General features: G+C 34.5%; 1 protein-coding gene across 1 annotated transcript in view; it reads left to right on the plus strand.

Moving 5' to 3' along the window:
- Positions 1–17230, plus strand: part of VWF (von Willebrand factor) — a 125018-nt gene that overhangs the window by 38079 nt on the left and 69709 nt on the right. Inside the window, exons 18-21 of the mRNA XM_026033247.1 lie at positions 262–422; positions 6827–6930; positions 12941–13079; positions 14854–14988. Coding sequence (XP_025889032.1) covers positions 262–422; positions 6827–6930; positions 12941–13079; positions 14854–14988 — 539 coding nt within the window. The remainder of the gene's footprint in view (positions 1–261; positions 423–6826; positions 6931–12940; positions 13080–14853; positions 14989–17230) is intronic.

Below are 17230 nucleotides of genomic sequence, written 5' to 3' on the forward strand. Positions count from 1 at the left end.
TAAAACATGCGCTTTTTATCCTAATCTAGCTGAACTCGCATTGTTTTGAGAGATGACATTACCTTTGCAATGTTGCACATACTTGCATAATGCAGTTGCTCCATTGGGTATGCTAAATCATCTCTTAAATGAAAACATTGATCTGTCCTTTAGAAAATTACCATGCTAATGAAACTTGCGTTCTAATTGCCTTTTTTTTTTTTTTTTTTTTTTTTTTTTTTTTTTTTTTTTTTTTTTTTTTTTTTAAACTTATGTTTAAAGTAAAAAGAAGCTTAACATGCAGAGCACCTATGGAAAAATTTATCTGTCCTGCAAACAATCCAAGAGCTGAAGGACTGGAGTGTGCCAAGACTTGCCAAAACTATGACTTAGAGTGTGTCAGCCATGGCTGCATATCTGGTTGCCTCTGTCCAAAAGGGATGGTAAGCAAACTTAACTGCAACAAACAGGATCAGATCCTCTTTGTTTTCTTGTATTTGTTCATTCCGATCAACAATCTTCTTGAAGTTTCAAAATATGTGGTTGTGAAGAATTCGACTATGACACTGTCAAATTTTGCCTGGTTTAGAACATATGTATTTCTGTGTATTATAGTTTACCTGCATAGAAGATGAAGTTCGGTTTGTAATGGCAATTTATAACCAAAGAATAAGGAAAAAAATTACTCCTTTTTATTTTTATTGGGTGTGACCAATTCATATCCTTCTTCAACGTTCTTCCAAACTCCTCAGTCTAGCTGAACTTCTCCAGTCAGAAAGAGTGAGGCCGAGTATGCTGTAAATACCAATACCAAACCTTCCTGCTCATTCCTTGACATTTCTCCATCACTCCTGCTGCCTTCCTGTACTGGGTACCAAAGAGGGAGTTACTCAAGGGAAGAAAGAGGAAACTTGCTAAAATAATGCCCCAAAGTGACTTGAAGTTGAAAGTGGTGTGCTTTACATGCTCTTCTCACTAGTGGGATGCTTTCTGGGCTTCAAAAGTATTGTCTCCCACAGCCCTAAATTGTAAACACATTATTTGCTAAGATGGTGACCATGAATAGATTATCAGTTTAGAGACCTAAAGAACAGATTAAAGAACATTATTTTTCTGTAATAGGAAAAGGATCTGTAATTTTTAAAAAAGGATCTGTATTTTTTTTTTAAAAAGGATTTCTGTAATAGGAAAAGTGTGTAGGATTGTCTGGATGGATGAAAAATCATGCATAGGACTACACCTGCTATGGTTGGGATAATTCCAGACAGTATATGGCTAGAATAGGGCTGGATGACATAGTATGTTCTTTTTAAATTTATATGAGTGGTGCTTTTGAGTCCTATTCCCAGGAAAACTGCTAGAATAAGAAAGTTTGTGATGGAAAATTGAGATGAAAATCTGACAGATCCTGGAAAAGAGTTAAGCTTGCATCTTTATTTCATTGAAGATGTGAAATACCCTACTACTATGAGCTTTTATTGGATTTTTGTGGCACTTACAGTCTTGCTGGTGCAGTTTTCTAACTCAGAGAGGCATACAGTAAATTGAGAGGTTTTCTAGTGCTTAAACCAAAGAAGGCTAGAAATAAAACTGATTTGTTTTATTTTTACTCTTTTACACCTGATAAAATTCAAGCTTAGATTAACATGTACTGGACATTTACTGTTAGTCAGCAAATGGTTATTATTTCTATTTTGGTAATTATTTCTAGGGCTGAGATGTGCATTTAAATTTGTGTTTCAGCTCTGGTAAATTGACTTCATCTAAAAAAAGAATTAACTTCTGAAGAATATATTTTTATAAAGATGTATTTTTTTCTCTCTTCTGTATTTTTTTCCTCATAATTAATTTTACTTTCTGAATATGAATCAAAATAGAAGTTTCTTGACAGTAAATTCTAGTATTGATATTCATTTTTGTTGATAAATAAACATTTATCTAAATAGATGCTGTACCATAATAAAATGTTGTCATTAGACAAAAGCTAAGGCTTGCAAAATGTCTTGTACATTCCCCAGAGAAAATATAGAACAGAATTTGAACACATTCATATGAACATTGAGAAAAATTTCACCACAACTTTATCTATAAACGATTGTTGCTGTTTTTGAAATGTCCATTTTTGAAATATGCCCTTATCTGATCAGAATTACCTGGACATTTTTGATCTGCTCAAAGGTACTAAGATTTGGAGTCAGCTCCAAATTTGGTAATAGTATGCTGTGTGCATATTCACATAGCAAATTCTGACAGAATTCTGATAGAAAAGACATTTCAAGTTCATTCTAATTAACCCTCAACTTTAATATAGAATTTCATACTGTTTTCCTTTTCAGTACATTTGAACTATTCTTGCAAGGATTTTCTACAACAGTTACTTGAAGAAGAAACATCCCTTTTCATTTTGGAATTAGAAATTGCGGTTGATTCTGATGCTGTGTGAAACATGCCACTGGATATAGCAAGGTGGTTTGTAAGATTTCTGTATAGAATTGGGCCCAGTTCTTAAACCCGAGTAAAATAAGTACCTTTGTCCACTAGATGACAGCATAGTTCAGTTTTCAAGTCTCTCTCAAAGTCATGATGGAATGAGCCAGTATATAAATGCTAGTTTATTTTAACCATTGCCATACAAAACCAGGATCAAATTCCATGCTTTTGTTTTATCGATATTGTCTGCCATGCATTAGACTCCTGGAGTCTGGCTCTATGGAAGAAGCCTACTTGCTATTAAAGAGCAGTTTTGCCTTTTCTCATGTAATCAAAGGTCCATTTGGCATCATTTGAGGGAGGCCTTCTCCTGAATTTTGAATTCTGCAACAAGTCTTTGTACTCTAAATTAGAGGTTGTCAAAGGTAAAGGATTTGGAGCAGTAACCAGCTTCTCATCCTGCCTCTCTGTGCCTTAAGATACTGTGAAGTCGTGAATTCCATGTTTTGAGACTTGTACCAAAAGAACTGAGCAATAAAGGGACTGATAAAAGGTGCCACTGTTACTTTTACCAGTCATCAGATGTGTCAGTCTCCCTGTTCTTCTGTAACCTGTTCAGTTTATTACAAGCACCCACGGAGGTAAACTACTTGTTTGTCTGAGAGAAGTAGCAACTTAGTGGACGTTCATGAGAATGTGTATTTGTGCATATCATCTTTCTGCAAATAGCCTTTTCATTTTACTGAAGATTTTATTTTTGTCTGTTTGTACAGGATCAAGTACAAATAATGAATGCTCGTGGGTAGTTCATTAATGAAAGAATGAATCTCCTTGCTTCTGTAAAATTGTTTTATGATCAGGAGAAACATTTAAAGCTGTATAGTTTACATAAACATCTCTCCAGTGCAATTAGCAAGTATATGTAGCTGTTAAGATATAATTAAATGCAGACTTGCACATATGCAGGCTTGAGTTATTCATCCTAAACATAAAAATCCATAACCCAAATCTGAACACATAGATTGACTGCTGGTTTTGAATAATCTATCTGAAAAAGAAAAAAAAAAGGAATATAATTAAGGATTGCTCATGAACAGCATACTGGAGGTGGCTGAATTTGTAGTCTTAGGTAGCTCCACCAGCAAATGTAGTTTCATTCAAATAGAAAATTTGCATGAAAAAAGGCAATTATTTATTTTTAAAATTTATTTTTTCCAATCAGAAAATGCGGAAGAAAACTATTTTATTTCATTTGATTTTTTTTTCAATTCATCTTGACTTAATATTTTATTTTGGTTTGATCAATTGAAAATGAAAATATTCAATGTATTCTGAAAAGTAATTTTTCTCTTTCTGACTTTGATCATCTGGAGGGTGGGATGTTCTCCATACTTCTCACTTTTTTTGTAGTGCAGAAAAGATAAATCATAACATATGTGCATAAGTGTGAGGAAATATATGCTTTCTCAGATTATTTTAGTGTAATCCATTTTTTTCCCATTGGAAAATATTAATAAACATACAAATGGAGTGTTAACTACAATTCTGGGAAAAATTAAACAATTTCTAGTTTTTAAATGTTGGATATAAAAAAATTTTAAAAAAGCATCTTAATCAGAAAAAAAAAAAAAACTTACTGGTACATAGGTCTGCCTTAAAATAGTAAACTTCACACAATAAGATGCTTCACAAAGTAAACTAGAGCTAATGTGGTTCCAGACAAGATTTTACTGCTAATATGACTCCATGATTTGACTGCTAATATGACTCCATGTTTTGACTGGTCCATCCTAGCATAATTTTGACTTGCTTTTTATGCACAGAAACTGTGCAGCACAGTTTTAGTAGAATATATATCCTAATGGGCTTTACTCTTACCCATTTCCTTTCCTTCTTAATTCCTTACTCTTCGAGTTTCTGTTGAAGCCTGCAGGCTTCTCAGAAGAAATAGAATGAGAATTTGAGCCTCAATTGACACAGAAATACTCACTAAAATTATATTTACCATGATAAATTCAGATTCAACCGCAAAATAGGGTAGTTTGTTTTGGAAGATTCTTAAAATCTGACTTCAGTAATATTGAGCTATCTTTTAGAAGACTGTCAAGGCTTTAGAATTAATAGGACATGTCAGACAAAACAAGAAAGTGGTGGACATTTCTGTCAGATCCCCAAACACCTGGCAGCTTTATCAACTTGTCAGTCATTCATAATCTCATGTATGTCCTCTTGGGAGCATTTTCTGAAGGATGTGACATGGTATGAGCAGCAGCTATTACCATGTTGTGTCTTTTCTTGCAATTGCCTCTCCATACAACCTCAATCATATTATATCGGTAATCTGAACTGTTTAGATGTCCTATGTTAAATACTGTTTGTTTATGCAATGTGAAATTTCCACAGAAAATCTGTTTGTTTCTGAATAAAGCCATATGCATTGTAGTAGTACATGGTACCTTTTTCAACAAATTTGTGTCATGAAGGTTCCAGAAAGAACAGCTTTTAGATATGGTATAAAATTAATTGGTGGATAGATAAGTGAAGCTATTTAGTTTTGCAGAAAAAAAAAAAAAAGTGTTCTTATAAAATTTCAGATCGGATATTCATGTTCAAGTTTTAAAATCTCATCTACCTACTCTCCAATGTTCAGAGAAGATAATCTTTTGTCTTTGTCAATGTCAATAGTTGTTACATTATAACTTCGGTGTCCACATGTAAAAGCTATGGTTTATCCAGCTTGTAGAGCTGGAGATAGACTGTAACTAGCTTTGTGTGGATGTGCTAGGAAGCAAGAAGAGGTGCTAACAGTCTTTTTGCTAGTTACAAACTTAATCCCAAATTTTGTATCCAGAGATTAGCTGTCAAGACTGTTGTGAACAGCATTGCAGCACACTGTGGAGAAATTCTGAAATGTAACAATAAATGTGAAGTTACATATTGCTTTTTCTTGCACACCACCAGAAAGAAAGCAAGAAATTAAGGGCCCTTTGAAAGGCCCACAGATGGTATCCTCTGCTCTGCTTTTTCCTCTGTCCTTAGTGGGGTCTGACTATGAAGCAGAACTCTAGTTCTGCTTCATATAGAAGAGTATTCATATAGAAGAGTATTTTTCAGCCATATAGAAGAGTGTTTTTTTTCTCCATCTTACTTCTATCAGCCTGAGTTTATTTGGCATGTATTTTGGCATATTCTATTGCCTCAGAATATGTGGAGCTGCATATACATGAATAATCTCCAGACTGTGATTTTTTTTTTTTTTTTTTTTTTTTTTTGTGCATGTAATTATATGTGGCAGTTCTAGGACCCTCTAGGGAAAGATACATCTATTGTACTTTATTAATGTTGCAGTTCATGGAGCATTGATCTTATTGGATGAATGGTTAAAAAGAAGAATATTTTTTAATGGTTTAACTGAAAGACTTTGAAGTGGGAAGGTGATGATGTCAATTTTTGAAATAGGTGAATAGGCAATCTCTATATCATGAATCAAGAGCCAAACATAATCCCAGCTTTGCAGAGTTATATCCAAGTAAGAAGCAGCAGAGCCAAACTTGATTCTGTTAGACTGTCTAGTACTGAACATCTTCGAAATCAGAAAAATCAGATGAAAGAAATGGAAAAGTTTCAGTAGCCTACAAATATATTTTTTTTTTGTGGGAGAAATAGCTTACTCTACAAAACCAAACTAAGATTAATAGGGTAAAACTGAAAAAGGAATATTGTTGCAAGGGATAACCGTTAGCTGGAATGATGGGAAATAATGACCTATTTCCCAGTGTCAAAATCTATTAGAGGGTGTAACGATGTCTCAAGTGAAATGATCTTTATCCTCCCAACTAGGTAATGAGTAGACATTTGAAAGAGTGTGAAAGATTACTACAATTTCCAGGACACTGGGCTTTTTGGGGGTGACAAGATCTGTTACAACAAAATATTAATTTCCACTGGGTTTCTTTTGGTTCTGCTGTTTTGCAGCTCTCTTCAGTATTTATCTTTCAGTTGTTGATCTAGTCGATCTCTGCTTTCGACTGCTCTTCTGCTAGGCCATTCTTCAGTTCGCTGTGGGTGAGAAGCATAGTGTATACTATTCACCTGCATTCAGATTAACCATGCCTATTTTCTCTTCCCCACACCCTAGTTTCAGTCCAGTTGAACTTTCTCATCATGAAGTTCTAATAATTTAAACTTTCTCATAGCTGTCTTGCAATATCTAAGCCTAGTGTTCAGTCACTGAAATAAGGCTCTGTATCCACAGTGCCATTTATATTAATGGCAAAAAATATTCAAAATGCTGCACCTTTCTTATCTCAGATTGTCTTTTATCCTTTTGTTTATCCATATTTTCTTGTTTATATTCTCCTGTGCACTGATACATATCAACAGGCCAATGTACTAATGAAATGTGTCTTTCATTCAGGTGCGATATGAAAACAAGTGTGTTTCTCCTGAGAGATGCCCTTGTTTTCACAATGGAAGAGAATATGCGAAGGGAGAGACAGTGACTAATGACTGCAACACCTGGTGAGCCACTTACACTGCATTTTTTTCTAGGCAAATAACATGATTCTAAAAACTATAATAATTGCTTGCTTTATATATATATATAAAGAATATAAATATAGACATTTATATAAAGTCAGGGATTTCATGTTATACCATGTAAATAACAAGACCATCATCTTCCTTTCACTTGTGGCCTAAGTGCGATATTTGTCAAGATGAGCTTGGTACCTTGAAAGTAGGTAGTCCGTGTGAATGACCTCTGTAGCTAGTTACTGGAATTGCTATCTTCTGCATTGCAGTCTAAATATAGGAGCTGCTCTGGGGTAAGAGGAACACTTCCTCTCTGCCTCTGTCTCTCTCCCTCTCTTCCCTACTTGTGTCTTGATAAAGGATTTGCAGATTCAAATTAATTTTCATGACATTGTGGCATTTTCATGGAGGGAAAAACACACCACAGCCTTACGTAGGGTTAGATTTGGCTGCTGGGCATTTGTTATCTCTTGCCTGTACATCACATTCACTCTTTTGGAGAGGTGCTTTGCTCTCAGCTTTTGCTTATATCAGGAAAGGTGCCACCACCTTGAGGGTTCTGTATTCAATTCAAGAATACAGGTCATCCAATCATCAGTGATGTCAAAACTCTTCTCTATGGGCTTAGACTTCAGGTTCTTCAGATTATGCAACCTCTTCACAATTCTAGCACCTAGGAAGAGATTTCAGGGTGTTCTATGTCTGAATGGAGTCAGATCAGAGAATTGACACCATAATATATTGTGTGTGGTTTTTTCATGGATCTTTGAACAACAGTGATTTTTAAATGCCATGTCTTAAATTACTGGGACTAACTAGCGTAAGTTAGATTTGAGTATCATGTTTTATATTCTTATATGGAAATATTCACTTTCTATTTTTGGTTTTTTTTTTTTTTGTTTGTTTGTTTCTGTGCAGTTTCTTATTGCATTTTGGATCATGTATTACAGTTTGACTTGGGAAAGACAGGTTTCAAGAGAAGAAGATGCAGGAGAAATTGAGGTTCTATGTAGTGCAACCTACATTGTGTAGCTGAAAAGCTAGTACTTTACTGAGGCAACAACAGTACACAGTTGTGAAATCTGAAAGATGCTCTTCACAAATAATATACACCATCTTTTTAATGTCAGTCATTCTTGAAATTAGTGATAAATACATTGGTTCTTTCTAGTAACTGCTTTTGGTTTTGGCAATGCCACTGTAAGTAAAATTTCCTCTTATGCATAGATTTTTTTTCAATATCAAAGTCTTGGTTCAATATCAAGGTTCAATATTATAGAAATTGTGGGGTACTTTTTTTTTCTCTTTAGTAAGAAGCTTTTGTTTCATTTTAGGACTTTTTTCTTGAATATGAAAGTTAAATTGCAAAGTAGAGTTCTTTCAAATGGCAAAAGAGCTGTTTGAACTATGTAGATTTAAAAGTTTCATGACAGCTTTCAGCAAATATCAAGTCAAATATGATTTTGAAGGTGGTATAGGAAATTACTATTGCTTTGCAAATTAATAAGAATTGAGAGACCACATATCTTCCTTTTGTTTCACTTTTTGTACTGCAGTTGAAGGAGTTCTCATTCTCACTTGTTTTTAGCCAGATGTGAACACCTGCAAACACAGTATATGATCCAGAGGTGTCAGATTTGGCATTTACATTCAACTTGACATATGGGAGACCTAATTCATGAACAGCGGAATGTCTCCAACTCTAAGCCAGTGGCAAAACTTTTGTTATGCTATGTATTGGGAATTCACAGAGTTCAGTGAAAAATTTATGAAGCAATACACAGCAGAAAATTACTAAACTTTATAATCTGTACACAAAATCTTGATCTTGCTATTAACAGAGTTTTAATAAAAAATGCTGCCCTAGCTTTCATGTTATTGAAATGTCATTCTTTGGACAAAATGTAATTCTTTGGACAAAATGTCATTCTTTGGACAAAATGTATTTAATATCAAGTATTTTCAAAACTCAGTGATGAATAGTTGTGGGTTAGGATGCTGCATTGGGACAGTAGAGAGCAAAATTCAGTATATCCTTTTGCTATGGATTAGCAATTTGATCTTGGGAAAATGCTTCAGGTTCTTTGTCTCTCCATTTTCACATCCATAAAGAAGGGATGGAATTCTATTTTCCCTGCCTTTACAGAAGTGGTATGTCTTGATGAGAAAATCAGTGTTATTTGTCACTTGGTGTAGTTTGTCAGTCTCATCAGAGTTGTTACTCTGATTAGAAATTCAGACTGATGTTTTCCATCATAACATTCTGAAAACTGTCCTGACCTGAAGCAAGCTATTGCTTGTTAGATTATACCATATTGTGTTAGACTATTAGATACTGTGTCAGAAGCCATTCTAACGCACAAAAAATAAACAACATAGGAAAAAGTGAGGAAAACTTCTGCTCTGTTGTCATTTTTTAAAATTTGGTTTGCTTGGTCTCCTGCTAATTATTAAACTTGCTAAATAACTGATCAAAAACCTATGGATGCCAAAGGAAAAATTCCCTTTAATATCTTCACTTCCTGCAGCAAGGATTGGAGGTCTTCTGGTAATGGCTTTTTTGACCGTTTAGCTCTAATGGTGAAGGCTATGGGCCATAATATTTTTTTCATCTATCTCTTATACTGAAATCAATGAAGTTACACCAGTGTAAGAGAATTAGCCTTCTTGCATTTTGAGTATCCACAGTTGAAGTGCAAAGGAAGGAGTAAAAGCAGAACAAATTAACAACAACAGAAAAGCAAGCTGCCCTTTCAACATCACTGTTTTTGTATAATAACAGCAGTGCACTTGAGCTACTACAGCAGTGGTGATGTAATGATATAAAAACTGTAAAGACACTTCTGAGTTTGATTTCTCTTCAGAATTCTCCACTCTTGAGAAGCCAAGGTAGCATCTAACTTTGCTTTGCATATCAGGAATGCTTGTGTCACTGCTACTGTCATGAAAGGTGAGAGATTTAGCCTGCAGTCATATCCTTGTGTAGCCAAATGTGAATTCTCCTGTAGAGTGGATGCTGTAGTCTGACTACTACAATAGAGCTGTCAGGGCAATATCTTACAGTTTAGGACATCTCTCTACACATGTCTACCTATGTAGAAAACAAGAAAATTATCTATCCATGTATGTATTTTTGTCAGATTGTGAGGTAAAATCTCCAATTGCTACGTCAGGTAAACTATCTTTAAGCTTTTAGGAATGCAAAAACCTTATTGGAAAAGGGTGGTTTTATACTCAAATATGTAATCTGGATGAAAGCCATTGGGCAGACTTAATTACAGTTTTGGATCACTTGGTCTGAGTTGGTTGCTACAGTAAACAGAATAAACATATGTCCTCTGGCATCAGTTACATATTAAATCTACTACTATTTTGGCTTTCTACGAGGAAAAGGAAACAATACTGCAAAAAAAACAAAGTTAGTGATATTATGCTTCATATTTAACCTGTAATGGTCCTTAGAGTGTAATAGAAGTGTTTTGCAAAGGCATATTTTGAGCACAGAAGGATATCCACAACAAAATGCTAATAGTATTATGAAATATTCCAGAAAGCTGCATCCAAGCCTTTTTTTTTTTAAGCAGAGAAGCTCAAAAAGCTTGTTTATTTCTCTGTGCAGCAGATAATAGAAAAGGAAGCATACTTCTATCCTCTTAATGCAGTTTGTTTTGTTTTCAATGTATGTTAATATATATATTGTTATATATGTTAATATATATATAGTATATATGTATATATTGAGTGGGGTTAACAGTTGGTTCATGGTAGTATAGTGCAGTTGCAGAAATCTGTCAGGGAAGGGTCTAGCAATCCAGGTGTGGAGACCTAAAAGAACACATTCTCCAGCCTAAACATGAAAAAGATGCTCTGGGGGCATATCTGAGGATGAAAAACTGCAGAGACTCCTTACAGACCTCCCAACAATTGAGTTTAAGATGTGCAGAAGAACAACACTCCCATTTTGTCTCCTTTATCTTACTTCCTGATCTAGACCTAAGGAAAATGGGAAAACAGGGGTCAAATCAAATTTCTGATAGAGAATTAGATAATTCGACGACTGAATCAGGATTTTATTCCATTAATTTGCCACTAACTGTGTAAATTTTTTTCCATTAATTGATGAATGTATATTTGTAAGTACATGCACTGTCAACTGGTAGATTGCCACGAGTTAAAAAATAAAATAAAATAAAATAAAATAAAATAAAATAAAATAAAATAAAATAAAATAAAATAAAATAAAATAAAATAAAATAAAAACCAACCCAAAGCATTAAACCACCACCAAAGCAATCACCAAGAATTTATATCAAGATTTCTCCTTTTTTTTTTGTTACCTGCTTCGTGTACTTAGAATGCTTTTTTTCATTTTTTAAAAATTTTATTTCTCTCTCTCTCTCTCTCTCTTTTTTTTTTTTTAATTGCTAAGGCGATGCACTAAGCAAATTGTTGTTGGGAATATATATCTAGTTCATGCCAGATATGCTTGAAAGCAAATTAAGAAAAAACTTTAGAGACATAGTTATTCTGCATTAAAAATACACCATACAGAATAAAATCTTGTTCATCATAACAATTCTTGAAATGTTGCTATTACTCCTATTATTTATTATTGTTTTTATTATTGTTTATTATAATTTTTAATCAATACAATGCCATATATGTTTGCTATTCAAATATCCATTTCCTGCAAGAGATCTGCTGTTCTAGAAATGAATTAGTTCTTATTATTGCTTCTATTGAAAATATCAATCAAGGCAGGTAAAGTCATTCTGTTCTTGAAGGCTTGAAGTATGTACTTCTTATTTTGTGTGGATCATAGACACTTATCATTTTTAAAGAAAGTGATAGAAAAGGAAAACAAGCTGAAATGTCAGTCTTTTGCATTTAAAATAAAACCTTCTTCCATCTTCTTTCAGCAAGTTCCAGGAATATGAATCATTAACTAAATATGTGCCCATTTTTACCAGGATTTAATTTCTGACACTGTTTGCTCAGAAAACTTGGTCTCTTGTCTTCTCTCTAATCCAGGATACCAAAATATCCTTTTCCTTAACTTTGATATCTTGATTAAAGATAAAGCTTAATCAGTCTCAAACTCTTGGACGCAGAAGGGAAGTGACTGATGTCTCCTAGGCAAATAGACTAGAAGACCAAAAGGCCTCTTCTGTCCTTAAGCTGCACATATCTATGAAGATTTAAAAAACAGTTTTTGCCTTTATTTTTAGTACTTGAATAAATAACTTGAAAATGGTTCTATTTTCATGAAGTGCTGAACACACAGCATGCTGAAGTACTAAACCCTTTAAAACACCTTAAGCTGTGAACCTCCAAATCCTTGAGTACTGTTAGAATTATAGAATCGTTAAGGTTGGGAGGGATCTTTAGATATCATGTAGTCCAACTCTCCTGCACACCTAGGGTTGCCTAGAGCATGTTCCACAGATTGTGTCCATTTGGGTTTGGAAGATCTCCAGAGAAGGAGGCTCCATGATCTCTCTTGGTCACCTGTTCCAGTGCTCTGTCACTCTCCCTGTTAAGACTTTTTTCCTTAAGTTCCTGAGGAACTTTTGATACTTCAGTTTGTGGCCATTTCCTCTATTCTTATTGGTGGCCTCCACTGCAAAGAGGCCAACCCCCTCCTCCTCACTGCCTCCCTTGAGGTATTTATAGACACTGATCAGGTCCTCCCTCAGCCTTCTCTTCTCCAGGCTGAACAGGCCCAGCTCCCTCAGACTTTGCTCATAAGGCAGACGTTCCAGGCCCCTGATCATGCTCGTAGCCCTGTGCTGGACTGAATATGAGCAAAACTTCTGACAGATTGATGCTCTAGGATACAAAATAGTAGTTTATTACTATTCATTCTGTGTCTTTTGGAGAGTCATTAACACATGGAGACAGAAATTTTTTTATTTGTCCTTGTTTAAAGCACTTGCCTCCCCCTGCTATTAGACACTTTAGAAATAATGATAACTCACTAATTTGTTTTCTCTGTTAGTGTGTGCCGAGGTCGAAAGTGGGAATGCACCAAAAAAATATGTGATGCTACCTGCTCTGTTATTGGTACAGCTCATTATTTGACATTTGATGGACTGAAATATAAGTTTCCAGGAGACTGTCAATATGTATTAGTTCAGGTAAGAAAGAAAACTTTTGCACAATACCAAGTTCTTTTCAAAAAGTATTCTGAAAGTTCAAGCTGTCTGATAATATATGAGGTGTGTTAAACCAGGACACATGTCCAACACTTAGATGAATGATAGTAAAATGTAAAATACATTCATAAAAGTTATATATGGCAGAGGAGAGCAGAGCATAGTAATGAATTAAAGGTTACCTAGAGGAATTTAAATATTGCATTGTGTTCTAGAGAGGTGAGGTAGCTTGTGTTGTGTCTAGCTGACAGCCAAAAATATGAGTATAATATTGTATAGAAAGAAGCTTTCTGAATTGGCATTGACATATATAACAAGGAATTTTAGGTACCCTAAGTCAACCTTTCTCTGCCCTCTGATCATTTATGTATCTGATAAATGGAAAAAAATGCTCAAAAAATGAATGGTAACAATCCAGGAAGTCTACTACCAGCTCTTTCATTCAACCTGGGTGATGAAAAATTGTTCAATTAACCTTTTTCAAAGGCTTATGGAGCACAGACTCCATTTGTTCACTTTTGAAGAATCACTTTCCCACTTCCTACATCAACCTGCTTAGAATGAATTGACAGTATCTGTTTTCCTTACAGCAAAGAATAGTGGGAAATAAAGAGAGAGTATACTAATGTCAGCATGTGATAGGTGGAAGCAACCAAAAATTTAGGGAGCTACATGAGTTTAAGATATCACTTACAAATGTAAATCATTGTGGACTTAGATATGTGAGGAAAAGAAGAAATGTTCCTCTGAAAATTTGATCAAAAACTAGATGGATCCACTGATAATTGCTAACTACAGTCTTGTACAGTTATAGAGTGCCATAATTATTGGACGGGCTACTCCTTCTGAAATATTTTCCCCACAAACCCTTTTCATGTTGCACATTTCTCTGTGCAGTTCTTCTTGGACAGGAATGGGTTGTAAACCAGTTGGTTCCGGCGCAAGTTAGAGTTTCCTATAAAGATCTCATGGTCTGGAACAGTAGGTCCAGTACTAGAGAAACGCTTAAAAAGAGAATGAGATATTTTTCTCAGTTGATGCACATACAGAACTAAAGATAGGGTTCTTTTTCTTGGAAAGTATATACATATATAGTATAGTATATATATAGTGTATATATATAGAGTAAAAGGTCTGATCATCATATAAATTTTGTGCTAGCTCTCCATGCAGCTCAAAAAAGCTTGACTTTAAAATACTGAGACTTTAACCTATATAATTTCTCCCCAAGAAACAGGTTGACATTCCTATAGAAAGGTGGAAAAACATAGGCATCAAAGATTTTGCTTGAGTTTGTGCAGCAAATTACTTTCTAATCCATTTACATTTTTTATTTTTATTTTTATTTTTATTTTTATTTTTATTTTTATTTTTATTTTTATTTTTATTTTTATTATAGCATCTGAAATGCAGTCTTGTTTTTACCCTTGAATGAATAAATATTTGTATTTTCCTGTGTACACTGTGAACATTATACATCTTTGAAACACCACAGCTACCATAACAGCACTAAATGTCCTCCAGAAGAAAAACTGCAAAATGTGTGTGTGTGTGTGTTATGATGGGCCCAGTGTGCCTCATTTCTCAAGGACTAGAGCACATTAATATAAATGCTAAGCACAAAATAAATTAATATGAGAGAAAATGCAGTGAGTGCACAGAGTATTCTTTGAGTCTTCTGTTCTCTCCAGAGATCTATATGTGTTTCTTCCTAAGGTCCTTAGTTTAATGTCTTTTGTTTAATTTTGTCTCATAGGATTTCTGCAAGGATGATTCTGGGACGTTCCGGATTCTTATTTCAAATGAAGGATGTGGCTTCACTGGAGAAAAATGCACCAAAAGGGTTATCATTCTGTTTGAAAGTGGAGAGATAGAGTTGTTTAATGGAAATGTATGTACTCTTCTATTTCTTTTCCCTTTTTAAGGGAAATTGTTAGGATTTTAGACAGGTTAGTAACAAGAAGAATGAATCTTATGCTCTGCGGTTCATGAAAATTGGATCATAAAATGAACAGATTAGCAGGAGTAAAATTAGGCATTTTGTTCCCAGGGGCATAGTGCCAATTTGGTATTTTTGCTTGATAACAATATTTTTTTCTCAGAGAAGAATGATGTTAAATGCAAACTCATATGAAGAACATCCTTTCTTAACCTGGAAGATATAAGTCTGTTTCAAGCAAGGTTAAGTGTAAGAGAGATCTAAGAAGTGACTAGCAAAACTTCAGATCTAATTCAGTCATCCAAAAGAGTAAGCACGCTGGAAAAAAGAGAAGCTATGGTTGAACAAATTCATACAGCAAAATCAAATATCAGCTATCCTTTCTTATGCTAAAAAGTGTCAAATGGAAATTACATGTAACCAAATTCTTTTTTTTCCCCTTGCCTATCAACAAACACTCAAGAATGAACCATGAATCACTTCCACCTTCCATCTTCCTTCATGATAGGAAAAGAGTTTTCCAAAGGGCAGAGTTCAACTTTCTGCCTTGGGCATTTTAACAATTATGATCATCTGTGTGTTCAAGTATTATAGATCTGCTGTGGATTGTAGAGTTTCAGTTTCCCAATTTTCACAAGTATTGTACTCTGGAATGGCATCTGCACTTGAGTTCTGCAGAAGTGTTCAGAGTGAAACAGGAAACCAGTCTACATTTGCCTTTTTTTTTTGGGTTAACAGACAAAGCTGAACTATTTTTTTTATAGCCTGCAAATTGCTGCAAATTATTACTTATGCCACTTATGCTTGAAAGGAATATATAAAACATGACCATTACTAATAGTGTCTCTGTGGTGCCTCATGAGAGCAGAGCATATGATCATGAAGCATCACAGCAAACATGTTGAAGAAAGGACGATAGATTATTTCTGTTGTCCAAACAACTCTGTATTTCTACTACTAAAGAATCCTTTTCCTGAAGGAAAGTGAATAGTAATGCTGGGATCAATCAGTAGAAACCAGATTTTTCTGAGGGATTCTTTAGAAGACAATTTTCTAAAGAGTTCAAATTCCATTTGGACACCTAAATAAGTGCCGAAAAAAGACAAGAGGAGGAGAATTATGCAGCCAGCAACTCCCACTGAGGATAACAGCGGGAGATTAATTTCTGAGCAAATATGGTGTAAATATTAGGCCTGTAACTACTCATGGCTTTGACTGATTTTCTAGTTGTCTTTTTAGTGAGCTTAATACTCAGTATATAAGCTAGGAAAGTTTTTCTTAGAAATAAAAGCAACCAAAGAAAGAATTAAAGAGAAACAGTCTGAAATGAAGACTACTGGCAAATGCTCTCCCAGTGATGCTCTTTAACTTTCTTTTTCCCAGCATTCCTCAGAAGTAGGAGAATGAAATTTTAAAAAAGGGAGAGGAAATTAGGTTTGCTCTTCTAAAGCAAGTACATTCTGCCACTTTGCAAGGTCAAAAGTTTGACCTCTTGAGTGAAAAGCCCCCATAAACATAAATATTCTCTATTTTAAGGCCAAACTTTTCCTATTCTGTTTCTTCTGTAAATTTGGAAAGACAGAGACTACTTTAGCTACTTAGAAGATAGACAACTATGTTGAAAATGACGATATATGTAACATATTTATCACTGAAGATTAAAAGACTTCTAATTCCTAAAATATTCATCTTTTAATATGTTCTTCCCTGAAGATATTGAAGGACCCTGTTCAGGAGACTATTAAAGAACCTGACCTGTCTTCTCTGGGGATAAATACTTCTGATAATATCCTAGAGATTAAGAGAATTGAATCAGAGTGGCAAGTTTTTATTGAACTGAGCGAGAAAAAGTAGTGTTTTTTTTTTTTTTTTTTCTCAACAAAGGTTGAGGAAGCGTTGTTTCTTCAACCAAAGGAGTGTTTGAATGGTTTGTATGCATCTCTTTCTTCCTTTTATGAAGCACTGTTTGTACTGATTGAAAGGCTTCATCTGCCTCTTCTGCAATTAAGTAGAAGTCTTGCAAGTGTTGTGGAGAATCTGTATGGTTATCAAGGAACTGTCTGTTTTCTAGTAAATGACATGTTTTAAAATAGCCATTGATGAGCACATATCCCACTGGGTAAGTGGCCTACGAGAAATAGGACTTACAGACAGTGTTGCATGATTTTCACACTACCACAATAGTTTCATTTCT

The sequence above is a fragment of the Nothoprocta perdicaria genome, unplaced genomic scaffold (genome assembly GCF_003342845.1).
Source record: "Nothoprocta perdicaria isolate Ctin4 unplaced genomic scaffold, notPer1 scaffold_126, whole genome shotgun sequence".
NCBI classification, from domain to species: domain Eukaryota; kingdom Metazoa; phylum Chordata; class Aves; order Tinamiformes; family Tinamidae; genus Nothoprocta; species Nothoprocta perdicaria.